Consider the following 27,784-nt stretch of genomic DNA (forward strand, 5'->3'; position numbering starts at 1 on the left):
ATCTGACCTTGTTCCAGAAAGCCTCTCTCTGTGGGCAATTTGCTGAGCTTCAATTATCTCGGCAATTGTGTTGTGGAGCCCCAGTTTCATTAATTTATTATCCGGCGTGTTATTCGGTAACACCACTGTTGTTTTGACTAGCCTTTTAATTAATCTGTTCAACTTGTTTAGCTCTGTCTGTTTCCAACTGAGCATCCCAGCTACATAGAAGTGGCACAAGGCGAAAGCGTGGACCAGTCTCATGGCGCTCTCCTCTCCCAGCCCTCTGTGTCTGTTAGTGATTCTCCTTAGCAGTCTTATTACCTCCACAGTCTTGCTTGTGATGTGTCGTATTGTTCTTCTGTTTGCCCCGTTTGCCTCCAGGAATAACCCTAACACTCTAATGGATTCTACTTGCTTAATAGATTCGCCTGCCTTCGTGGTTAGTACTAACCTGGGTTCTTCCTCGGGAACATATATCCCCTCGGTTTTCTACCCCTTCTTCTGTTCTTGAGTACAAGGAGTTCAGACTTATTAGCAGAGCATTTGAGTCCCGTGTCTTCTAATATAGACTCTACCTCATAAATGCTCTGCTGAAGTCTGCATGCTTTCCGCATGTCCCATACTTCCTTCAGCGGTCCATATAGTCACATTGTCTGCATAAATGGTATAGTGAATGCCCTCTATCCCTTTTAATCCCTTTGCCACTTTTGACATGGCCAGCTTGAAAAGCATAGGTGACAAGACCGACCCTTGTGGCGTCCCTCTGTCACCAAGATCCATCTTCTTTGATTTAATATCCCCGAATCTAAGGTGAGCTGAATGATTGCCAAGAAAGGTTGTGGGGATGCGCGACTCTCGCGCGTCCCCCGATGTTTTTCCCGCATAGCACGTCTCCTGTACTCCCGCTTCGCCGCGTGGCCTGCGTGACGCCCGCGCGGTCGATGTGGTTGAAGCGCAGTGCGAGAGATGGCGCGAGTGTTGCGCTGCTAACGCCGCCGACAGGCGAGGTTACCTGGGCGCCGAAAGGAAGGCGCTTGCTCTCTTTGGGTTCGGGAAGCAAGCGGGACCGACGTGCCGTGCCGCGCGCCGACCGAAGCTTCGGCGAGACCGTCTCGCGTGGCCGCCTTCGAACGCGCCACGATTCGCGTGACCATACACGCGAACGGCCAGGCGAATTGGGACCCAGCATGAGGCGAACACATTCGCTCGCTTCCGGTAGCGGTGAGTCGGACTTCTAGATTTGTCGCGCGCCCATCAGCATGTTTTGTGGATAGCAACTCGGCTAGCAGGCATTGATCTAAGAAAGGTGCAATAAATGCCCTTGTGATTGTTTACACTACTGTGTTGTCGTTCCTTTGTTCCAAGAGCACGGAGAACCTCTCAAGGTTTTGACCACTTCATAGAGTTTTCCCCCAATCCCAGTTCGGAAATCACTTCAAGTGTTGCTCTATGCTTAATTCTGTCAAAAGCTTTTTCGACATCCAACCCCAAGAGAGCTCGAGTGTTTTTTGGTTTAGCTAATAGCAGTTGATGCTTGATTAACAACATGGCATCTTGTGTGGACAAGCCTGATCTGAAACCAATCAGATTGTACGGTAGGATGTCATTGTCCTCCACATATTTCGTTAACCTGTTCAATATGACATGCTACATTGTCTTCCCTAGACATGATGTTAACGAAATTGGCCTCAGACTATCCAAGTTGAGTTGCTTAATTGCCTGGCTTTGGTATTAAGATAGTACTGGCCGTCCTCCATTCTTCTGGATATACCCCATCTTTCCATAGTTCATTAATGTATGTGGTCAGATATTTTATTGATTCGTCGTCCAAATTATTAAGCAATCTGTTAGAGATGCCATCCGGGCCAGCTGCTGACCTACTATTCAGATCATGCAGTGCCCTGCATACCTCACTTTCTGTGAATTCCTGATCCATATATTTGCATTCTACCCCTAAGTAATCGGGATAACTCGCATCTTGATCCTCTTTCCTGAGGGTCAAGTATTTAGTTGAATAAAGTTGATTTCTTTCCTTTCTTCCTGACTTCCCGCCGCTCCTTCTTCCCCACTAGGCTTCACCCACCCTCGCCACATCGCTGCTGCGCGATGCTATTCTTATACTCTGCTTTCACTCTCTCTCAGCTTTCTCTCCCCCATCCCGGCGAAGCTGCAGACATCAAGAGAATTCCAGCGAGGATCTAACAGCTCCACTGTAAAAGCAGTTGGCAACCAAGACACACGGACCGCGCGGGTACGTGTACTAGAATATAAGGGTAGCGGGCTCAGCGGCATTGGGAATGTGAAACTATGTCAACTTGGAAACGCAGCTATACATTGAAATCAATGGTGTTACGTCTTGTGTGCCACAGGGAAGGCGCATATTGCTACATATTCAAAGGTAGAGCGGCGTTGTACCATTGAGATCAATATAGCGACCACGTTCGCGTTTGCGTCCTTACCGTTTGTGTTCAACACTGCGGTACTTGCCGTGCATGTTCACGGCGTCTGTTCTTTGCGTGTGTAACAATATGCACTTTCCCTGTGGCACACCAGGCATCACACCATTGATTTCAATGTATAGCTCTGTTTCCAAGTTGACCTCGGTGGCTTCACCTATCCCTGCTGCCACTAGTACGCTATAGGCACACTACCCTTATATTCTAGTACACTGTAGCACGGGGTTGTGTTACTCTGCCGGCCAATCAAAGAAGCAAACAAAATTGTTGTCATTCGGCCTTTTCAAAACGGCGTCGTACTTGATACCTCTGGAGCATCTGCTGTTCTTGATGCCTTTTCATCGGCGGATGCGATGAGGTGTGCAACAGACATGGGCAAAGTGTATGGAATCCGAGCATTTCACTTTTCAAAACTCCACGGCACAGTTCATTTCATTGCCGACCCCGTTTTACTCGTGAAACTTCACTGCCAACTGAAGTGAAACTCAACAATAAATAGTTGCAGCGAAGTAAGCATTTTACTTTAGTTTGATAAAGAATTGGGCTTTCATCATTTCACTATAATAGACCAGTGAAAATGCATAAAATTACACGCTAATAATTTTATTTTTGTGATTATCGCCTTATTTGGCAACACGTAAAGTTTGAAGTACGAACTATTTGCATCCTCACAGAGGAACAGTGGCTGGCGATAACGAGGGCGTAGGCGGGGCAGATGTAAGTTGTATCCAAATTGTAGCTTGGTATGTAAAAATATAATAAAATGTGGAAATTCTTTCAAAATTTTCATAATACTCCAAAGGCTCAAAAATATTTTTTGTTTTTCCATTGTTGCATTATAAGATCAAACCTTTGGCTATGCTAAATTGAAGCAACACAAGGCGCTGCTGTGAGGTAATGCTCTCACAATTTTCTTTCGTGGTTGAAGAAGTAACAAAACATAAGCAGTTTTTGTTTCATGCTCACGATAGTGGCATGAGGATCTTTTATTATGTAGAAATTGTGACATTCGAGACAGCATGATAATAAGTACTTGACATGAAAACGAAAGTATTTAATATTGCACAAGATAGCAGTATAAGTACAATCTGACGTAGATGATAACATCGCTGGGAGATAAAAGTAAATTACAATGTGTACAAAGGCATCCAGCCTTTTCCCACCAAATAGAGGGTTTCCTCACTAAAAAAAAAAAGACTGTGAGCACAGGTGATGACGAGTAGACACGATATCACTGCAGCCGTTGGCTGTCACAACAGCTTGCAAGCACACTTGATTCAAAACGAGTCCAGCTCAAAACTCTCTCCACTCCACAACTTGCAAGGTCACACAAGGACACACAAACACACTTCCATCCTTTGTGGTGATGCTGGCCGAAGGACACTCTCAGGACAGCATTTTGCCGAACTGCCGTAGGTGGTAGATACTGTTTGATAACCTAGAAAGGAAAAGAATAGGTGTTTTTATAACAAGGTTCTTTCTTGCATTGCTTTCCAGATACCTTACTTGCGCAATAGTATAATGCGGGGAGTGACTTCCTTCACTAAAATATTTGTACAGTTGGTCCCCGGTAATTCAACCTTGGTTCATTCGACTTCTTGCATAATTTGAATGCATCAAAAAGGCCTTGTGAGAAACCATACATTGGCTATGAAAGGAAAACTCATTAAAAAAAATCAAGTGTTCGACGAAAACTTGTCTGGTTGGGATTGCTCATAGTCAAGGGTAAAACGGACACTGATCAAAAACATTAAAAGAAAGGAAACCAAGACGTTTCGGCTCCCATACGGGGGCCTTGTTCACAACGTGCCCTTGCACATTGTACCTTTGACTATGAAAACTCATTTAGTTGGAACATGAAAGCATGCCACTTTAGTAAATTTGACTGCCCCCACCGGTGCGCAGTGGTTACTTATAGCTCGAACACATACTGAATCCAGTAGATGGCACAACTGCTTCCCTAAGCATAAAGCTGTTTTATTTTTATCTTTCAGTGGCTGACACTCCTTCCGCCTGCAAAGTCATCTGTTCCTGCTTTTCGCAGCTACATAATCAACAGTCTGCTTCGTCTGTTCAGCATGGAGTTGCATGGCAATTACAGTGAGGTCAAAAAAGAATTTCTTCACGATATCTTCCTTAATCTAAAAAAGAAATTTAATTCATTCATTTTTGTCACCATTTGTTAACTTGACTTTTTGGTAATTTAGACAAATCTTGCCGTGCCGCAATGAAGTCTACTGTAATGGTTAAACCAATCTGACTCAAATACTCACTCAATTAATAGTTTTGTTTATTTTTGGTTTGAGAACAACATTTGTGTTGGCTTCCACTCCAGTGTATTATCTTGACTATTAGCTTTTTGATCATTGTCCTTGAATTCCTAGTGGGTGTCAAGTTTCAGGCGACATTAAATTGGAGTGTGGATTGTGTCCCTTCAGTATCACTTACCATGAGGTGACAGCAGTTCACGAATAGAAATACACGGATGAGTCATAAAGTCTCTGCCCCCCCCCCCCTTTTTTTTTGCCAAATTACAGCTGTAAATGTGAAGTTAACATATCGATTCCCAGCAGCAGACCTTTCTTGGACCGGCCTGGCCTTATTTGCCAGTAGCTCCGCGGCACAGCGCTGCTGTCAGTTGTTGAAGATGGTGGTTGTGCTTCACACATCCATGACGTACGAGCAACAAAGTGCGATTTGTTTTCTACGGAACAAGGGATGAATGCCTATCGAAATCCTCAGGGAAATGCAGCCCACATGTGGGGAAAGGTGAGAAAGTTCCTGACAGGACAGCGATCAATGTGCAATGATGAAGCCAAAACAGTCGTCTGACGGTGGTTCCACAGTCAAATGGACGAATTCTACGACAGGGCCATCTCAAATTTAGTGCTGCAATGGGACAAATGTCTGAACCGGTGTGGGGACTATGTGGAAAAATATTATAAGGTACGTAGAATAGTATGTATATCTGTAATTATCTGTATGTACCTTACTTTGGCTAATAAAAAATAGGGGCAAAGACCGATTCACCCTCGTAGATTTAGTATAGGCGCCTGCAAGCTGCCCACCGATTCTGTGCATAACCTTTAGCTTAGGACTTTCCTAGTGCCTACGAGTGGCCAGATATAACAATGAAGTTGGACCTTGCCTTGATTTCAGTTGCGTGTTCTATTTAGTTTTGATAGGTACAATGCATGGGACGTCCATTTGAAATGGTTTCGGAAATCAACTTGCAATATCCAGGAAATTCTATTCAAACTGATTATGCAAATTTTTCATGGAATTTTTCATGTTGAGAGAGGCCGTACCTGCCAAAAGCGTTGAACAGAGAGACAATCTCAGACCGTGTCAGATGGAACCTTGGGTTCTCGGGGGGCAGGCGTGACTTGTCTGTGAAGAGGATCTTCATAGCTGTGCCGAGACCCTGTACCTACAGGTACAAATAAAGAAGGATATTAGCTTACAACTCTAGTGACGATGAACTTTAAAAATAAAAAAAAATTGTGGGGTTCAACGTCTCGAACTCATTGCCCCGAATTCAACATCCTCAAACTGCACAGTTGGTCATGAGAGTCACCATAGTGGAAGGCTCTGCATTAATTTTGACCACCTGAGGTTCACTAACGTGCACCAAAAGCATGGAACACAAGTATTTCTGCATTCTGTTTCCATGTGGCTGCTGTGGCTAAGAGTAGAACACGCGACCTTATGCTCAGCAGTGCAATGCCATAGCCATTAATAATAATAATAATAATACTTTTATTGCAAATAATCAAATCAGTACATTCATACAGGCCTGCCAAAGCCTTTGAAGGCTTGAGTGGCAGTGCCTGGCAGGCAGCAAAACCATACACGGTACATTGATATACTAGTTGTAAGCAGCGAAATCAAGCATACAACACCAAAAAAAGGTTATGAGAATTTATACAGTGTCTATGAAAAGAAATTTCATTGAGCATAATGAAACACAGAAGTACAGCAATGCGTGTGAACAAAAATTACCGTGAGAGGATGCATAACCATATACCAGACTGCACAACCATAGTGGGGCAGAGTGAAGAATTGAACACTGCCAAGAGTGTGAGCAAAGAATCTAGCCCTTTAATGGGAAAACTTGTGCCCACAAGGGCAAGCAACACTCATATTACAAGAGTGATGAGCCCAGTTGTCTGTTGTTGAATTGGATTTAAACTTGCAAGTCAAGTTCGTCCTCTGTTTACGATACATCTCGCTGTGCATTCCCGAGTACAGTAGACTTCCTTTAATTTGATTCTTTAATTCAATCCCGACCGGCACCATTGCATTTATATGGGCTCAAACGCTTGTTACTTAGATCCTAAAATTTGCTTTCACACAAGTCAGCATGCACGCGCTTAACCCCCCTATGGTTAGCCCAGTAGCCACCCTTTAGTAGCAAAGTGGCATGCCCTAGGAAGTTTTTCAAGCAATAACGGTAGCTCACAATGTGACTATGGTATTTACTCGATTCTAACACGCGCTTCTTTTTTACCAAAAGACTGGGCCTAGGATTGCCTGTTTGGTGCAATTAGATAGCAAACGAAAACCGCCTTCGTGGCGTTCATATGCTTTACCGCATACCACAGCTGTATTGCGGCAAAGCAGATTTTAGAAAACTGGCCGCCATTGTGCAAAACCATATGGCAAAACATATTAGACCCTTGTCCATTTTTCTCGCTGAAAAATTGGGTGCGCATGTTAGATTTCTACTTTGTTAGAAGCATTATTGTCATTTCTCCATAAGTTTTCTACTTTCAATACATAAAAACTTAAGCGGGCACATGTTTGGTTTGGGGGCCTGTTAGAATTTCAGGCAAATTCGTCTAAATGAAACAGCATTATGTCTTGGCGTTTTTTCTGCATCTTGTTTAATTCGACCCACCGGATTATTCTATCAATTTCGTCGGTCTCGTCAGGGTCGAATTAACAGGAGTCGACTGTAATTGCTAGTGCGTGGGTGCATATGACATTTGCATTCTGCATGCATTCTGATTAAGACTTTCTTGCTATACAATTAGTGCCAACATTCAACAAATTTCATATACAGTGGGCGCCCCAAGCGATAACGTAATAACAGCTATATTCTGGTGAAAAAATGAACGTCAGCAAAAAAGGACGACATTGTATGCGCAACAGTATACTGTGCATTCCAGAGCCAAAGGTTACAAGATCCAGACCTGAAGTTTGCCCCAGAGCCGGCACTTGTCGCATCCGACGCAGTCCATAATCCTCGAGATGTTCCTGAAGTGTGCCTTGAACTCTTCCTGAAGTGATGGGGCAAAACAAGTCACAGCTATAAGCAGATTGCAAATTTGAAAGAAAAGTGGCCATTGTGATGCATTGAGTACAAAAGAACCTATTTAGCTATAACACGGATGTATGCGATCACTATATCCAGATGAATGCAGTTACTCCTATCCTCTTCTTAACTACCTTAGCATTAAAGTTACAAAAATGTGGTCTCAAATTTTATTCTCATCTTCCATGAAAACTCATGACAATATAGTGTTGCAATTGGATTTGACTGCAAATGGATTGGACTACAGAAGAGTAGGCTGTACTGAGTTAGTTGGCATGCATTCTTGTTGAAAATTCAGCATGGCTAATAAATGAAAATAAACAAACGGACAAATTTTTTGTGCCATTGTGTTTGTTACTTTGTCTACATCTGTTAGCCTTTCTAACTCTTCTACATCAAATGGATTGCAGTTGCATTTCAATTGGAAAGCTCATGCACGAGCCTCAATCAATGGGGACGGCCATCTTGACTGCAGTAAAGCAGTTTGTCTATATATATATAGGTTGAACGGTGTTACGTAGTTGTAATTTAAGCACTGCAGTGGTAAACTGTGGGCAGTGTTTTAATCGCCACAATCAGGACAATTAATTTCTTAACACCTCACGATAGTGGAGGTACTTTAGCACATAATAACAAAGAGACATCACTGTTTTTTTTCCTTCTTTTCTTTTTGGCACTTCCATTTTCTTAAGGCCCTGAATTATCTTGCCTATGCAATCGGTCACAACACCCTTTCAGTAGCTACAACAGCAAGAGGGTAAATAATACACTCATCAAGGAAACATGGATTCATTCATTATATAGCCAAACCTCGTTATAACAAGATCATATACAACCCAAAAATATCTTTGTTATATCCAATACTTGTAAAAAATAAAAGCATGTATTCAGTGCATACTGATATTGGCGAGAAACATTTAGGATTTAGGTTTAGTTTGATATACCTGATAATTCATTATTGTATTCATGTTTGTTATATCAATGTTTGACTATACTAAGTTTTTACCTTAAGCTTGAGTGCGTCCTTCTGCCCGTTGAACATAGCACTGTCATTGAAATGATGTGGGAATTCCCTGCAGGAAAGAAAACTATCATGAGAAGAGGCCAAATAAGGTGATAACTAACAGATTAATAAATCTTAAACAACAAAATTTGTGCACTACTAATGAAAGACAGACAACAAGAAGGTTCAAGTTCAGCTCTGTGTTAAGCAACTGCAGCATCCACCACTGAATTACCCGAGTAAGAAAGTTTTATCCCGTGCCATCATCTTTCATTATCACCATCGCCTTCATGTCTCTTGCAGTATGAAGGCCACTGCAAGCAATATCCACTTACTAGTTCCTGTCTCGAATCAGCTGACTCTATCATGTGCCTGCTAATTTCCTAATTTAATAAAGCCTATGGCCTTTCCTATGGCACCCATCCTGTTAAGCTAATCGATGAACCATTTGTTCATCTTTAGTTGGTTATTTGTTCTGCACATTACATGGCCTGCCCAAGTGCACTTCTTGTGCTAAGCATTTGGACCTTTAAAAAATAAAAAAGAACTGCCAGAAGGGCGAAGCACTAACAACGATAGCAAGGTCTAGCATTGAGCTTGGACACATCAGATGGTGTTCAATGTATATGCCGGTGCGACATCTTGGTAGAATGCAGAACGCAAGGAAGGTCCTGCTGAGTAGAGGGAGATGAGACCACTGGGAAACTGTCAGCGTTCCAAAAACGCACGAAGCATCTCAACACGCTGGCTTGCATATGGGAAATTCTGAAGGGTGTTCTATTCTACTTCTTGAGGCACCTATCTGTGGCCTAATATGGTTGAAGTATTAGACTTTTGAGCTGTAGGTACTGTGATTGAATAAGGCCTGAGGCCATTTATATATATATATATATATATATATTGCTTAGAATTGGCAAGGAATCACAGGATCCGGCACAGAAATATTTCAAAGAATAGAAATACTAAGGAAAACATAACAGGACTTTACTGATGTTTCGTCCGGGATCCAGCCTTCATCAAGAGCGCGACTTCAAGCACACAGAGTTCAATTTATAAAATCTGCTCCGTAAAATAGAAAGAAGCAAGAGGTAAAGCAAAAGCGTAAATAGAAACATTTTTTCTTCTTTTTTTAATGCCACTGTCTGTACACGTGCAAGTTTGTAATGGCACTCTCGATGAAGGCCGGACCCCGGCCCAAATGTCAGTAAAGTCCCGTTATATTTTCCTAAGTGCTTGTATTCTTTGAACTATGTACAGACACACATGCACACACACAGTAAAACCCTGTTATAATGAAGTCGGTAAAATCGGCAATTGCCTTTGTTATAGCGAAATTTCTTTGTATTGAAATTTGACCTTTTTATGCAAATAGGTACAGTTGTCGATCGTCATGAAAAGGGGCTGCAGAATTTTCCAAATTATTGGGAAATAAAAGAAAAAGCAAATTTGCATGAGAAAGCAATTAATCCTGATAAATTTGGGAGTCGTCAATGAATGATACGGTTTCCCGCCACGTACATCGACAATATCTTTTTGGTGGTAAGAATTAAGTGAAACCAGCCATGCTTTCATGTGAATTCCGCCCTCATGGCTGATAGCGTCCCCCAGGAAGAGTGCAGGCAGTGGGGAGCAAATGCTTCGTCTGCCTCTCGCTCCAATGGCTCACCAAAACTTGAGATTACGCAACCTCCAATAGTAAATGTGCGGTAAGAGAGCTTACATGGTGCCATGCCGTCTTGGCATGCCCACTCTTTGCATACACAGCAGGGTGCGTGGCTGCCTATGTGCTCAGCAGTGCTTACAGCCATGCATAGCCACGGCCGAGATGCGCGCCAACTTACCCCCCGCCCCCTCGTGCTTGCGTGATCGCGTTAACACGAGCTCGCTCCCCTCTCCCTCTTTCCCTTTGCTAGTGAAGAAAGGTGGAACTCGTGAAGCAACCATTGTTCTCCTCTCACCCTTGCACACTTTCACTCGCACCTAAAGTACACAGTACGTGGGGCGCGAAAGGAACTTGTCACACTTGCACTTTATATGGAACATGATGTGGCTTCACTTCAGCGGGTACACTTGTCGCGTGGCACGCGATTTGGGAAGCATTCTTTCTGTCTTGGCATTCCTTTGCGGCGGCAGTGATATTTTGTTATACAGTGAAAGCTCGTTAATTCGAACTTCAATAATTCGAATTTATGGATAATTCGAACTGTACGATTTGGTCCGCCCAAGCTCCACAGAAGTCTATGTATAAGAAAGTCCGTTAATTCGAACGCGAGAAGGTGCCCTCACGGATAATTCGAACTACGCTCGCCTGGCACACGGCCAGAGAAACGCGCCTACTGCCTACACACAAGACTGTATTGCCTCCGAAATGGAGAGAACGGCGAGAGAAGGCAAAATCGGAAAAAATCTAACCGACGCGGGGTCAGCCAGAAGGCAGCGGCGGCTGCCGCCTCTCCGTTCTACGTAACCTCCGAGACTTCTTGCCCGTTGCGAATCTCGGAGGCTTTGCAAATCTTGTACAGCTGCTAATGTTGTGCGGAGATGGCACGGCAAGCTCCGAAACACAGCGAATCAAGTACGTCGCAGCTGCGCTTGCAATCAAGAACCAACGAATCAGGGCCTACGCCACCTTCACATGTTCAGCGTCTTTGTCTCGGCAGTCTTCATCGGTTGTGCACCTCTGTTTTCAGATTAGGAGGTATCGGCCGTCGCGATTCATTGTGATGGTGTTAAGCCTCGGCTCACGTTCGTTTCGATGGACATCGGTGGTGTGGCACAGTCGGACCCAGAGCTTCGACTTGAAGATGGCGTGTGCCCACGGCACACGCCATCACTTTCTGACACGCCAAATTTCTGACATGCCCTACTGCTTCCAAATCGCAGTGTACTGTTGCCCTCCTTCACTTTCGTTAGTTCGAACTTTCGTTAATTCGAACTGAAGAGGCTTCCCCTTGCGGTTCGAATTAACGAGCTTTTACTGTATTGAAATGGCATACAAACACACTTCATTATATCGAGGTTCCAAATGGATGGTATTTTATGAACAGGAGGTTACGAAAAGTTAAATACTTTGTTATATTGAGAATTTCGTTACATTGAAGTTCCTTATATAACTGTGTATAGAAAGATGAGAAGCACAATTTCGCAGTTATCTTTGGTTTATTCTAGCCGATGGCTAGAAATAGCCTGGAATGTACACATATTCGCTATTGCAATACAATGACAAGTCAATAGTCCCATCAGAAAGTGAATGTACCTAGCAGCATCCAGGAGCGCTCGCACTGCAGTGGGGACTGTCTCATCCTCAGCGCTTGTGTAGAACGTCTCGTGCAGCAAGTAGGGCGCCGCCTTGGCCAGGGCGCCGAGCTCAATGAGGTAGACGAAGTAGAGGTTGCGCAGCCACTGGGGTCCCTCGCCTTTGGTCAAATGAGGGTTGAAGCGCCGCTCAAATTCGGCCGCGTTGGGAGCCCACACGGCCTGGCCCAGCGGACCGTCTCGGATTAGGTAATTGGCGCAGAGATGCACGTTGATGCTGGCGTGGAGGCCTGAGATGGCACGGTAGAAGGCCCGCTTCTCCAAGCACATAGCTGCAACAAGAGGACGTGACAATCAGTACAATAAGTACTCAGGCTGAACCACAGCTAACCAAAAGGAGAGCAAAGCCAGTCAGACAGGCCGGCAAGTCTCCCGAGTGTCCTGCATGTGGGTTGCAACGTAATAGCTCTGGCTCGGACAGCATGTATATTTTCGTGAACCATTCACAATCATGCTATTGGAAGTTCAGCGCTTTTCCTTGTCGTCTTGTCTTCGACCGTGTCTTTCTTTTTAGCGCTGCTGTCTTTTCAAATATGTACCAACACGCCCAATTAGCAACATTAATCATCTAATAGAGACCCTTAAAATAGTACTGATCCAAAATTTTACTAGATCTTTGCTTCTTCCCCCCTTTCTGCAGATGCTGCTGTCCTGCCAACTACACAAGAACTTGTGCCACCGAATATGTGCCACTGGGTACGTGAAAATCCTTGGCCAATCCTAAAGAATGGCATTGACCAAGGAATGCCCACTGGGTAGGTGCCCAAATAGACAAGCAGAACAAGAGGCAATAATTGAAGTCAGCTACAGAAAAAAGCCGGCTGCAGAGGAGTGAAGTAGTGGGAGAAACAGGCAGCCGAGTGTGAAGAAAGATGAGAAGGGAGCAAAATGGCACCAGTGCGTGCAGTGAGCAAGAAGCACTGAGTTACCTAGAAGTGATGGCATTTCAGTAAACATGAAAAAAGATCTTTGCTGTCACCAATTCACACATTGTGGGATGTGTTGATTTTTGTCTTTTCTTTTATTTCTTAGGTAGCTGTTGACCCAGTAATTATGCTATAGAGCCTCAGTTTCTTGAATGCATAACACATAATTATCTTGCCTTTTAGTGCAATCAGTTCAAAATTCACACTACAGGCACTTCAGCTTCAACCTGAAAGCAGAGATAATTCATGTAATCTAAACCAGACCTGGCACATTTGTGATACTAGAAACCACTGCTGCGTACACAAATACTATGGCCGTGCTGCCAGAAGCCAAGTCCACACAGCACACAATGAAACAAGCGGGTAGGAGAGGGTGCCCCTGCAATTTCCAAAAGTGCACAATTGGAAGGGCCAATTTGGCAGCTTTGGCAACACCATCATTGTATGGCCTTCAACCACTGCATTGGGCTGACTGGCACGTGTTTGTTACGTCGGGTTTTGATGACACGAATAGTCTCCATGTCCACAGCTGCACTGCGCTTGGCACACATTTTGAACTGGTCAACTAAAAAGTGATGTAATCAATTATTTGTGGCAATGTCGAGAAATTCAGTTTTCATACGATAGCCATGGGGTCAATAGCTACGTAAAAAAGCAAAAAAAAAAGCACAATACAAAATTTGGGACAGTACTCCTAACAAAAGTGCTGCAAAAAGGGCACACAGGCTTTCATTTGAATTTTCAATTCCTTTCGCAGCCTAATATATTACAGACACAATCACCACCACAGAATTTATGCGCTAGCCTGTGGCCTCCTGTACATTTACAAAGCATGCCCAGGCAGTCCATAATGCATAGGGGCTAGGGTCCATTGCCGTAGCGCCAGATTCCAATACATTTTATAGCAGCTGTTGCTAGAGCATGGACAACTTTCACCAGCAGCTGCAGTCACTCTGAGCTCACTCATTTGCTTCCACGTGATGATGATGAAAGAATGTTGATGTGAACCTAATCATGCCCCATTAATCTGTGGCAAACTATTGGAAAAGAGGCACCCTCTATAGTGACCGCAGTTCTGCTGTCAGTGGGCAGGCACTATAATATATACAGGAGCGGCTTATTTGTTTGCAATGCCCAAACCTAGTGAAAGGTTCTTTAATGAATACTTCTCTCACTTTCAGCCTTCATATAAAACATTACAGTACAGTCCTGTCATTTACTCTAGTATGCATTATTGCTGGAAATTCTGTTCTGTGTCTTTATTTTATTGTGTTTATGCTCTTGTATGCATTAATGACCTGCTGCCAGGGCCCTTCAGCTGTTGGCAGGCACTGGGATAAAACAATAACAATAAATAGCAGGAACAGCCGGTTCTGTGACTGTTTAAGCTAGGTGAATTAAAGAGGCCGTGACACCAAATTTTGAAGCTTGAAGTGCGCCTTGCATGTCAAACTGTGTGCTTCCCACGGCATGCTGGCAGCGTTGGAGCACCTTCAGCGTGGTACATTATTATATTCAAATTTTTTTTATATATTGCAGCAGTGCCTACAGTAGTTAGGCAACAGTGATAGGTGATGACATTAAGTGCGTTCTTCATGGTCTTGTTTTTGCATGTGCGTCTCAGCGGATAGCCTGAGATGCACTTTTATGGTGGTGGGCACGCACCCACTTGGTACAGCATGCACATAATTTTGGTCGATCGATATTAACGTTGGTTTCAGTGGCCCCCACACTTCACAACGCCACGTAAGCCACACCAAAATGGCGGTCGCTGTCGGTGGCAGGGATTTGAAAGCAGTGATCTCAAATTGAAATTTCAGGTTAAAATGTGTGCCGACATCCCCGTTTTGTTGTGCACGCATAACCATATTGGCCCCCCTGCTCTCGTTTACAATGATATACTGAGGTTAGTCGGATGACCGTGTCATGGCCCCTTTAAGAAACTGTATGAAGCAGGCAATACTTTGGTCTGTGAGCTACACATGGAAAAATAAACTGCTAAGACTGTAGAGTACCTCTATAAACATTCTACTGCCTTTGTGAAATTGGCAAGCCATGGCCCTTCTAGCTGCAGAAATAATCATGAAAAGAAAGCTAAAGAGAAAAAGGCACTTTAAAATGATCTCACCATTGAGGTTTTTGGAGGTTGTATATGGGCCATAACCAACATTAGGTCTGAAAACAAAAGGAATCATTATTAGTGAAAGGAATTTAGCAATCAGCAGTGCATGAACGATTCCCAGGCTTCCAGGTAGTACCTGCATATATGTGAATCACGGTTCTGCCACAATCTTACCAACAGACATTTGCTATGTGAAGCAATTAAAAAAGGGGTGAACATCAAATGATCGGTGCAGTGCAAGATAAAATTGACTCTAAAGCAAAAATGCTTACTCTTCATTGGTTATCTCGCTGTTAAAAAAAAGAACGAAAAAAAAACCATAAAAATTTTGTTGATAAAATGGTGCCAGCAGTTCAAGAGAAATTAGTTAAATTTCAAGGCAGATGTATAGCTTCACAAATGCTATGTGATTCTCTCCACTGATCACACCAGTACAAAAATATGTTTCATTTGAAGAGTCTCGTAACTATGCAATTGTTATTATCAACTATGATGATGTTCTACAGGTTTACTCATCCAGTGACTTCAAATTGACATATCAAGCCCCAATGATGTCCAATTGTAACCAAAAGGACCTCCAATGATGCCCACTGGAACCAAACTGGATTTCCAATGATGTTCGAATGGAACCGATTGGTTCCCACATTGAAACATCCAATTAAACTGAATGTTTTTTTTTTTAAGTAGTATGAAACCACGTGCCAGGATCAGGCCCCAGTACACACAATTAGCACTTGGAATTCATTTAAACCAAGTCTGATGTTACCATTACTTGGCAAACATGCAATGCACAGAAGGGCACTTGTAAATTAGGAAAAAAAGTCTATTCAGAGCACTGTTAATGAAATGGGCAGATCTGCACTGAGCAGCAACATACTAGACACATATCGAAGGTACAGTTCATGTGGCTGCTGCTTTTAAGGATGTGACACAGGCAATGCCTTACTTGAAGCAATTCTCCTCGTAAATGCTCTTCCAAATTCTGTGTGCAGAGCTTCCAGCATAGCCTGTATAGCGTTCTGGATTAAGACTCAGGTCAACATACTCCATTCCTGCTGATGACTCATCTGTAATGCAAAGCGATGGCATCTTTTGTCATGTCAAGCCTAATCTATGAGGATGCCAATTAAAGACCAGCTACAAAAACAGTTTATTTTTATCATGTTGCAGCTTAGTATGTCATACACAGAAGCTCTCATCAAGTGGCTCCTATCAACAATCTTGCACAATATATGCTTCAACTATTTCTCAATCAGGCCATCGACCTCTCTATTTCAATACCAGCAGGGAATTGCTTTTCATTTGAGAGCTATTTAACATAACACTTACGGAATCTCTCCATGCGAGTGCTATGAAAAGGTTGCAGCATGCAAAGACACCTATCTCTAATCTTATCTAATATAGTAATATATCTCAAAAAAAGCTCTTATGAAAAGGTCACAGCATGTGGCAGACAGTATCTGCAATTTTATGCAATGTAGGGAATGTCCCACAACAGCATTTGCTGAAAGGTGGCAGAACATCAAAGACAATTATCGCTAATATTATCCAATATCAAGTGAACTATACAAAAATTGTATAGTTATAAAAATATGAGCTCTATGAATTATGCACAGCAAAATAATAGTGAACAATGCAGAAATCAAAAGAAGTCTGCCCTGCCTTAAAAAACTTTAAAATCTCGGACTATTTTACAGATAACAAAATCAAATGCTATGGTTTTCATTTCTTTTATCTTACTCAACTCGTGCAGGTTTCTTAAGTGACTCAAATTTCTTACCATCCATCTCACAGAAGTTGTCCTGAGAGTCGTCATGCTTCTGCCATCGTTCGAATTCCTTGTAGCTTTCATCACTGCATGCAACAGAAAAATAATAAAAACACATTATGTTGAACATACCACACCCACTGCTCTGAAGAAACGATGACCTCGTGAGAGTCTATGCAACCCAGTTCCAAACAAGTGAATCCTTCTTTTGCTTGGGTTACTTATATTATTGATGCTATAATAAACTAACAAACCGCATTGCAATGGTGTCTAACAGCTGCATGCAACAAAGCCAACAAATTTAGGGATCCAGATGTGATTAGGACAAGCAAATGTATTATGTTTGCACCTCATTATCACAAAGTTGCATCACACACAAAAATACTTTCACTATATTTGATAGTTACTATAAACATATATTCATTACATGCTGATATCAGCAAGAAACATTTTGTATTTATTTCGTTAGTCTAATAGTTCGTTGTGTCCATGTTTACTATATCAAGGTTCTAGTTACACAAGCACTCAATGAAAAATCATTCAGATGAGAAATCTGTTTGCTTCTGTTCAATCAGCAACACTGAATTCAGCATTATTTTAAGTTCAGACATGTTAAAATTTCACACTAAAATGTGCAAAGCATTTGTAAACTCAATTTCATTTAACATTTGAAATACTTGAACCTTACCTGCATGACCTGTTGGGGCCTACTTAATGAAAGTAAACACAAGTGCACTGAATCTATATACACTAAGCAAATGAATGCCAAACTGTCTCGTTTATTGAAAGAATTGTCTAAACAGCCTCACCCTCTCACGCCGAAGAGAGTTTATTGTGCGAAATGAGTAAGTGGATGATATCTCGTCCAGTCAGGAAGTAGTTTCAAATTAGAAAGACAGTTAACAATATGCCGACCAATTCCTTCTTCGACAACATCATCTTGGTCGGCGTTCTGTTAACTGCCATTTTAATAAGATTTTCTGGCATAAACAAACCTTAATGGCATACAAAGAAAAGAGTCAGACAGCTTACCTAATGGTACTGTCGACTGTACCCAGGCCGGCGTGGTTCTCATCACATGAGTCCTGTTCATTTGCCGCCTTGGAATACTGAAAGAGAACCCCACCAAAATGCATCAGCAAGATTTCACAAGAAAGTAACATGGTGCACAAAGATCCCAATCAAAGATCCCAAACAAAGCTACTGCCTTCTGGAAATGCCATGACGGTAGAAAGAATTTCAATGCACTTTAAAGAGTTTTGCATAAGACGCAGCAATGCAAACCAAGGTTAATTCTTAATGAAATTAACCTTACAATATAAAAAATACTACCTAGCTGAAACTGAAAAATACCAGTTTGATTACTCACCATGTTCACTGTTTATTAAATATTCGCCGACTTTGTTCTATAGGGACACTGAACAGGTTCTGCTCCATATTAGTAGCATAAATTTATTCATGAAATAGTAACGTAACAGTGGCAAAAATTTCAGCTGCCATTATACATCCTTTCATCACAATAAAATTGTAGAAGTTGGCAGGTATGAAACGGTTTTATGCAGCTTTGATGCATAATAATTAAACAGTAAGTAACTAAAATAAATACGATCCCAGAAAAGTTGAGTACAAAGGAACAATATCAAAAGGCATAAAATTAATAGTGCTATGGACATTTTATGCACTTTCATTTGTTTTTGTCTTTTTTAAAGCCTGCACCTCCACACTTGTGTAGGAAAATGGTAGCTCTCTGCAGAGTTATAAAACTGACAGGAAGAGGGTCATTAAAACCAATGATTTACCTTAGACACACTGTCGTTTGGAATATAATTCCTCTCATGGCCTCTGATACTCTGAGGAAGGCTGTCCTGCGAGTCAAAAATTTCACGGTATGAAACACAATGGTGAAGTAGTGACGACTGCATTTTGAAACACTAACAGACCACAACAGAATGCAATAAAGATGTTCGTGTTATACATGTGTGATCGCTGGAGACAGCATTTCCCGAGTTTAGAATATAGTTAAACTTTTTACATCAGCTTGCAGTTGTTATACAACACGCGAGTGTATACGGCTGGGCTAGCTATTTTGAAGCTGGGATACCGAAAAGAGTGCAAACATTAAGACAAAACAAAGAATGAAGGGTGATTACAGCAGCTGGGCTGTCTGCATCAATTCTAGCTGTTGTTGACACGTCTGCAAAAATTTTAGCATCAAATACTACTTGCATCTAATTTGCATTGTTCTCTGGCTAATGGCAAAGAAGACATGCAGTTCACTACATCAGGTTACAAGTGATGCAAATTAACAAATCTTACAGAATTTTAGGGTCAGATGTTACAGAAAAGGAACACCAAGCTCAGCAGGCTGCACACACTGTAATCCAAAGAAGCTGCAGCACTGTAATTAATGGCTGATGGTAATTTGATCAAAAGGCTTTAAGAAAGTACACGTTACCTTCTTTTCAGCATTCAGTCAAAACTGGTTACGAGATATACCGCATGATGGACAAAAACTGACTTTCATAAAATTAGCCTTCGCTTCCTGGCATTTGCCTTGATGCAAAATCTACTCTTCACAAGGAGGAACTTGTAACACCACATGAATATGAAGCATTTGATGTTAGATGGCTGTTCAATAAAGAAAATGAAGTAACAGTTAAAATGTAGTCACATCCAACACAGAAATACCAATAGTTGTTAAAACATGCATTTGTAACATGCAGACATCAGCAAGAAACATTTCAGGAATATGTGTTGTTATATATATCCAATACTGGCATTATATCCGTGTTCGTTATATTCAATTTCGAGTTTGGTTGTATATGCTTTGATGAATTGGTAGCTGAAGAAGAGAAAGCTGCGTTATCTACCAAAGCCTGCATAATGGTGGCGCTGTGTCAGTAGGTGCAATATTGTCATGCTGTGAAAGTAGAATGCTAAAGGAACTAAAGATTAAAGCATGTATGACTGTAAATAATTTAGGCAATAAAAAGAATTAATGCGACACCATTCTGAAGCCAACCCCGCCACCGCGAAAGCAAGCAAGACATCTTGAAATATGCACTTATGTTTACATATGCAGCCATTATAACTTGACTGCTACATCAACTTGCTTTGGGAACTAGTCAACAAACACTCACAGTGCCTGCCTTGATGGTCAAAAAACAAAGGAGAAAGCATATAATCAAGCAACAAATATTCACAATTGGTTAACAAAAACTTCCAAGAATAGCATGTATAACACATAAGGTTTCCTACAAAAATAACTGATCGTTCGACTGCCATTGGAATAATGGGTTGTACATGGATACATCCAGTCTTTGAGCTGGTGGCTTCATACATCTTTGAGGCATTATTTATTATGCTTTATGTTTCCAACTCTCCAAGCAATCTTATTTTTCTAAATGCATGAAGACAGTAAGTTTCTGCACACATGAATAATAATTGCAAATTGTTGCGTTTATAATGCAATTTCTAGCATTTATAATGCAATTAGATTTCTAGCAATTTTTGCAAATACTAAGAGGTCCAAAATCATTATGTGGTTAGTCATTAGAATTCAGCATTTTCTCTTGAATTTAACAAATTTCGTTCAACTCAGCTCGGTAGCTGTCTAATAAAAGACTTCCTGCTTTTCTTTTTGCTAACAATAAAATGTACATTTCAAGGATAAAAATTCCTTTCAAAGGAATTGCAACAAGCTTTTCAAAATAACTGCACTGTGCATATTTGTAAGATGATCTGCTGTTAGGAATGGCCTGCCGAGGTGCCGACATGCAAAGTTTCTCAGCCAGCTGCAGCAGCAGGGTTGGCGTTTTCTAGGAACCGACCGTCCTTCTCCAGCCTCTTTGACGTCACGATGTCTACTGTGTGAGGAGGACAATACGCCGCATCAGCGACTCTCCGTCGCAAGAAGGCCGAGATGAGTTCGACAAATCAGGCTTTGTTACTGAACTCGCCACCACCGACCTGGTCTGCCGTGAGCGGGGGAGTTCCCAAGGGAAGGTATTTGGCGGCACCTCCCCATGCGCCTTTCAAGACGTAAGCCCTGAGTTCTGCGAAGCCCGTCTCACCTCGGTGGGGGCAGTGAAACCAGTGTGCTCGTGATCGTGCTCTGTGCAGCGTGTTTGGAGCTTCGTGCTCGTATGCTGTATGCTTTGTCTTGCGTGCTCCGTTTGGGAGTCGCGCCAGACTGTCGAATGTATCCCTTGTTCTAATGTAAAAATATGTAAATAAATCCTGTATGCCTAGTTCCTCCCAAATTCCTCCCTACGACCTCTAACCCTTACACTGCTCAGAGGCACTTGAAATACCTAGTGGCTAAATCTTGTTATATTGACTGCAGTGTTAACAAGACATGTCAACAAGGCTCCCGCTAGTCTGATGTCCTCCATAAAGGAAGTGCTTATCAAACTGTAGCAACCACAACAGCAATAACCATCTTTTTGCTAATGTATAATTAAATTACAAAACTGTAATTATCAGGTTGGTTAAACTATTATCCATCACAGAAAAATAACACAGTGTTTGCCCAGCGAAATAATAATAAAGCACAACAAAACATGTACGAAACAATTAGTACCTCGCTACATGTAGTCACTGAGCAGTCTCGAAGGGCACAGTGGCTGTCATCTGTCCAAAAAGGGCATGGGCGCTTTAGATTAACCTGAGAAAAAAAAAAGAGAAAGAAAACCATTAAGACAGTCGGCAAGTGTCATACAGCCACATGCTTCAACATCAATACATCAATTTTTTTTCTGGAGGTATCTTTTGCACAAGTCACATAACACATAAGGCAAACTGCACATTATGACATCCTTACAAGAAATACGGTTGCCTTAAACAATGATGCATCAGTTATTATACAGCAAGGACAGCACAACAGATATACATACAGCCTACCATCACTCATCACTGAAACCTGCGCTATGTCACAGATATAGGGTGAGCATTATTTCTTACATACATATTGTCACAAATCATTGCAACAACAGGAAGAAAGGGAAGTAAGCACAGGATTAACAATGCAAACAGTTAAATTAAGGCTATCCAGAAATTAGTGACAAAGAAAGCACGATGCTAAAGAAAGAAATGAAAAAAAATCTGACTGGATGATAAGAAAATTAATGCACAGCACATTACAAATTAAGAGCCAGGAAAAAAACACCCTTATTTGACATTACGCTTGCAATATCCTAGGACAGCCTCTGACATTCCTTTAGAATTTTTTGGAAAGCACATTAAAATACTGTAATTTGAGGAGGCTTTTTCATAGCATACATGTAGAAAGAAAATATAAAATTAAACAAACTAATGCAATGCAGCATCACTCAGAAATTACAGCAGTTTTGTAACTAAACGACGTCTTAATTTATTATAATAATTTAGTTTTTGAATGAACTGAGATTATTTAGTATAATCAACTCACTCAGTAACCAATTAGTTATATAGACAACCTAATAGCAGGAATATGAAACATCAATTAGTGGACACTACCATATATTTAAAAACAACTTCGCGTTTGGTACACATGTATTTGTTTGGTTCCAAAAGAAAAACTGGCCAGATCGCTACATATTTAATAATCCCACACCATGCAGCACACAAAATTTTTTTCTTCAAACATTTTCATATAAGAACAAACCCAAGACCCTACATATACCTTAAATGTAGCATAACTAATATGGGATTCCCACAGGAGAGATTTAACATCACACCAAGATGCTCACACTAACATGCAGTCTCATTCTCTGCATTTTAGGGAAATAAGTGAGCTCTTCTCTCATGGGCATGTTCAAATATCAAAACTTCATTCGTAAAGAGATTATTAAAGTGCATTCTTCATAAAAAATTTTTAGATGACAGAAAGAATATGGGTGAGATTATTAATTTAGACATTACATAGCAATCTATATGTAAGTATTGAGGCGGAAGGCAAAAAAGATGCAAAGTGAATGAGATTATTACAGGTGTGAAACATCATGGCTGCTCGAGCACAACCTCTATTCATGCCCGCCAACCTGCAAGCTCTAAAATTTATAAACGTACTGCAGACGGGGGTAGAGAGGATGGCACACATTCTGAAGAACTTTGCTCTGAGCACACACGTTTCGTGGAATGTGTAGACAATGTAGCCACACAAGCAGCAGCGAAACTTGGAACAGCAAAGACTGGCAAGCAACACGTTGGCTTCAGAGTGTATTGACTTTGTTCAGCAATTTTACTGTTGCCAATGTTGCCTTCTTTTGGAACTATACTGAATAAGCTTGCTCAAAGCAAACACCCTCCTGATATATGGCACTTTGCACTGCCGCAAAAAGGCGGCACAACGTTCTCAAATTTTTGTATGGATCTTTTGTAATCTTGTGCCACCACATTGTACAGCACCTTTAAAACTTTTTCACAAACATAATTTATGGTTCGTAAACATGGTGCAGCATTTGTGAAATCGTTGAATGAGCCCGAATTTGTAAGCTTTACGAAGAAATCGCTAGATTTTGCAGGTATGTCTATTCAATTTTGCTTTGCAACAATAGCCCCATACAGACAGTTACAAATATGTGTCATGCATGCATTTCAGATTGACGTATACTAATTATATATATATATATATATATATATATATATATATATATATATATATGCAGAGCAGAAGTGGCAAAAAAATAAACTTGCCGCAGGTGTTCGCATTACAGGTGAAATGCAGTAAACACATTTGCATTTACCTTGAAAAAGCGGAAGTAGTCCTTTTGTAACAAGCTCTTCAGGATGGGATAGACTTTGAAGTTGTTGAAGTGATCAATGGTGTCGATATTGCAAGCACAATCATCTACCTTGCCTTGTAGCTGCACATAAAGAGAAAGCAAGTTATTTTTTTTATCAATAACAAGCAATCTGTTAAACGTCTGTGTCGCACTCCGCAATTGCTGTCAGCTGCAAAAGCGCAGCACGCAAGCCTTTGCACAACATGAACGTGAGCACTGGAAAGTTCACACGCACGCACACACACACACACACACACACACACACAGTGACCTGGTAGTTGTGTCTGCGATAAAGATCACAAAGTTGCAAACCACGCATACAAATGAGCTCAGTCACAAATAAAGAAAAGTCAACGTACGCGCTGCGCGCACAATACGGGTATAGAGATCGCGACCATATGTGACAGTGCGTATGTGCTTACGTGCTCGAATATGTCCGGTGACGTTCGATCGCAACGGCGCGTGTTCTGCTGCTGCAGACAACACGCTCGGTCCGTTAGCGCCACAAGCAGCGAGACGACGACGAACGCCGCGGCCGCGGAACGTCGGCCGCACAGGCACTCGCGTTCGCGGCGGCAAACGCAATATTCGAAAAATGCCGACACTGCGCACGATATCATATCCCAGCTATATACGGGCGCGCGCGAGCAGACGACGTAGCGCTAGAGCAGAAGATGCCGCGGCAGCAGCCCAGCGACGTCGCCGGCTGAGCTTAGGGGGCTTTTTCAATTTCTCACTCGATAAGGAGGCGGCGGCGGAGAGAAAGAAAGAAGACATGCGAAGAGCACACGCTCGCGTGACCACGCACGGCGGCAAGCAGCCGGGTTTCGTCGTCGTCGCCAGGCACAGAAACAACCGGCGGTTGTAGCCGCAAGTTTCGATTGCAAACCGCGCGCGCCGGGCCGTCCGGCCGCACGCGTCGTCTGCTAACGACCGGGGCGCAGGGGACATTACGATCGGCGGGGAGTAAACCTCTATCGCGTATGATGCAAAACTTTTCCATTAAACGCTAATATAGTGTCGCCTCCAGCATATTAACGATCAAATTTAACGACGCCGAAGTTAGGTGATTATTTCTTGCAGCCACACAAAATTCCACGAGGAAGTGATGTGAGCCGGCAAGCGTGTTTATTGCCTGATTTGAAATAATTAACCTAGGGAGCGTTATTGCACGAAGGTGTGGTACGTGCAACTGAAGCCGTGGCCACTGCCCGTTCGATCACTATAGAGATTGTAATAAAAATGACGCCACATATTCGAGACACATAATTCTTCTTCGTTTCTGGGATTTTACGTGCCAGACCACGATCTGATTATGAGGTACGCCGTAATGTGGAGGGGGGGGGGGGGGGGGCTAACATTAATGTTGACCACCGTATATATTTATTTAATTTTTTTAACGTGCGCCCAATGCACGGTTCACGGGCGTTCTTGAGTTGTCATCGTAAATGCACATTTCCTTACGTCTCGTCTACACAAATTTTGCAATTAGCAGGAATTGACGGAGTTAATGCACATGTTTAAATCGCGATCGAGGTTGTTCTTTAGCACGTCGCCGATACTCATAGTAACATGCATAAAGAATCACCTTTGATCCCTTTAAATTGTAATGTCCACAAGGGATTCATTTTCCACCGTCAAACAGGTGCGGCACACATCACGTCCGCATTTAGCTTTAATTATTAATTCGCACCCGAAACATATCCAAGTTAAGCACGCAGCTGTACGTTTCCCCCGCGAAGGCCACGTCGCTCATCAAACCACGCACGCGCGCTCAGAATATCGCGAAGACGCCGCTGCCTGCCAAGCCCGTCATTTCAAGAGCGCCGCCAGAAAAACCAAAAAGCGGCCCGAGCTCTTTCACGCAGCTGGCACAAGGCTTTTGACGAGAGGCTCGCGCACGCTGAGCGCGGTGATGCATGTATCCACAGTTATTGAATGACGAGAAATACATCCTGCCGGACACATGTTTGCCACGAAAATACAGGTGGACGGCAGGCGCTGAGCAAATTTTATTTATTTATTCGTTTACAATCCTCGCAGGCTGCTAGAAAAGAAAGTAACAAGACCTACGCAGACAAAAGCAAAGTGATATGGCATATATATTAAAACAAGGCGATTTTACGAGAGAAATGACGTTATAATAAAAAACACAAAGATCAAAAGAATACACGTGCAGCACACACGCCGTAAGCGCAGGTCCATGCTTCGCTATAGTAAAGGTATGCTACGAGGCAAAGCCCCCTTCGCAGGACTCAAAGCAATGCGGGGGCGTACCACACCGCGGTTTCTCTAACGGAGCGGAAGTCACGCAAAGCGCCCACAATCGAACTCGAAACGGCCGTGTCACATGTAACGCTGTGCTATCTCTGTAAAAGTGGCAAGGGTTGCATCATGCATCACTTTCGAAGGTGACGTCATATCGACCTGCGACAGTTCAACGTGTCATACGGAGGGGCGTGGCAGCTAAAAGGTGTGGAGCGTGCATCCGATCACGTAGGCATGGAAAGTAATGCGCCAACAACAAAAGTGCACCGACGCGCTCTCTCACGCGTGGCGAATGCATACACTGTGGTTGCCGTGAAAGGACTCGCCCGAGCAGGGACGGGAAAACACAACGTTGCTCTGAATAGCGACTGGCTCGAAAAACGCGCGCTCGGTATAGCGCCTGGAGCGCGCCCGCGTGGCTTTCCCGCATGCACTAGTTTAAACGGCATGCACTGGCTTTGCGGCGAAGCGCGGCAATGCAAGGAACAGTCGGGCATTGTGCGGTAGAGCAAACGGTGAAGGTGTCACCTAAGGTAATGGAATATCCATTCGATCGATCAGACGAGAGAAAGCATGTGCCACATATACATTGCAATACGCCAGTGAAAGGATCATGCGATATGCGAGTGTTGCATATGTAACGAGACGGGGTATTAGATGTTCGATTAAAAAAAAAAATAGAAGGATAACATGCCGTCAAAAATTGCCGGCACATTAATCGATGGACATTTCGCTTTTGAATTGATACCTCGATTTTCAAAGACACACAACAATTGAAGTAGACTAGCACTTTGCGCAGAGAGAGAGAAAAAAAGACTAATGATGAAATTAATGAATACGTCCCATTCCCCACTGGGGCAACCGCCGAGTCTACAGGTGGCGGGTAACAGATCAGAAAGGAATATATTTTGTTCGCCTGTCGTGCCACTGCACCGCGAAAACTACGTCGAAATGTTAAAGCCATCGCAGCTGACTGCTGTAGGGATACGTGGCATTAGAGATGATAAATTACACGATCGTTGTACGCATTTGACAGATAGGGCCGCACGACGAAGTCGGCGGTTATACCTTGTGTTCACATATGTTTACTTGCACCATATGGTTACATTTCAAGATGAAACTGGGAAGTTGCAACCTGCAGCACGATCAGAGCCAACTTATATTACAGCAATCGCTGCCGTGACTTCACAGTGCAATCGCAACGATAAATTTTACGCGAGACACACGGCCTACTAACTTTTCTGTGCTTCGCTAGTCCAGTTTCCGACAACCTTGACTCTTGTCAGTGATCTGACGGAATATCTCGGAGACTCGCCTCCGCACGAAAGTGAAAGTGCGAGCGGTGAAGGAAAACTGCGAAACTAATGCTATCATCAAGCAGGAACCCGAATCGGACATCGTGCTAGCTGTCAACAACTGCACAACAGTTAAAGTACGCCCGCTCGTCTTACTTTCAAGTTTACGCGTGTAAAGACGTATCGAGCTGTCGAAATATTCAAGACGTGATAGCAGGCAAAGCTTTCGATTCTGCAAAACCAAGAAGGAGCGGTAATTTCTTACCATGCAGAAACACGAATCATTCGTGACACCATCCTCCTTCCGGGCAGAGGCCCCGATGATCACCGCGAACAAAAGTAAGGGCACGCTATGCCTCACCATGATAACAAAGTCTCGATGTCAAATAAACCTCGATGAAAATCACTGCCCGCGAATGCCACTACACGAAAGCGTGTGACCGGCTCGATGCACATCGCACATATTACCGCAACACTTCCTTGTACGACAGCTTCGCCTCACCACCCTCCATATCTGTGCTGGAAAGAAGCCGCACTTTCGCAAACACGCAAAATTGTGACGTCAAGA

At 42.7% G+C, this 27,784-nt stretch overlaps 1 protein-coding gene across 3 annotated transcripts; it reads right to left on the reverse strand.

The window, feature by feature from the left end:
* Window positions 1–3,471: 3,471 nt before the first annotated feature.
* Ero1L (endoplasmic reticulum oxidoreductin-1-like protein) lies at window positions 3,472–27,745 on the reverse strand. 3 transcript variants are annotated; one of them, XM_065435103.2, is made up of 14 exons: window positions 27,482–27,745; window positions 23,615–23,734; window positions 21,472–21,555; window positions 18,689–18,754; window positions 17,922–17,998; window positions 16,902–16,975; window positions 16,068–16,188; window positions 15,394–15,411; window positions 15,128–15,174; window positions 12,015–12,345; window positions 8,762–8,828; window positions 7,634–7,720; window positions 5,747–5,868; window positions 3,472–3,876 (listed from the first exon to the last, which is right to left on the reverse strand). In XM_065435103.2, the coding sequence occupies exons 1-14, from the start codon at window positions 27,578–27,580 to the stop codon at window positions 3,825–3,827; spliced, it is 1,365 nt and encodes a 454-aa protein (XP_065291175.2). In that variant the 5' UTR covers window positions 27,581–27,745; the 3' UTR covers window positions 3,472–3,824. The 3 variants fall into 3 exon arrangements, with proteins under 3 accessions (XP_065291175.2, XP_065291173.2, XP_065291174.2); XM_065435101.2 differs by lacking the exon at window positions 27,482–27,745 and adding an exon at window positions 24,076–24,400; XM_065435102.2 differs by lacking the exons at window positions 15,394–15,411; window positions 27,482–27,745 and adding an exon at window positions 24,076–24,395.
* Window positions 27,746–27,784: the final 39 nt, after the last annotated feature.

This window comes from Dermacentor albipictus, chromosome 7 (genome assembly GCF_038994185.2).
Source record: "Dermacentor albipictus isolate Rhodes 1998 colony chromosome 7, USDA_Dalb.pri_finalv2, whole genome shotgun sequence".
Lineage (NCBI taxonomy): Eukaryota > Metazoa > Arthropoda > Arachnida > Ixodida > Ixodidae > Dermacentor > Dermacentor albipictus.

What these genes read in the sequence shown, in the direction of transcription:
- Ero1L (XM_065435101.2), bottom strand. Translation starts at nt 24,273, where the DNA reads ATGATATCGTGCGCAGTGTCGGCATTTTTCGAATATTGCGTTTGCCGC. An exon ending in CAGTGACTACATGTAGCGAG is followed by an intron (nt 18,755 to 21,471) that starts GTACTAATTGTT and finishes TTTGACTCGCAG; the next exon opens with GACAGCCTTCCTCAGAGTAT. An exon ending in AACCTCCAAAAACCTCAATG is followed by an intron (nt 12,346 to 15,127) that starts GTGAGATCATTT and finishes CTCTTGTTGCAG; the next exon opens with CTATGTGCTTGGAGAAGCGG.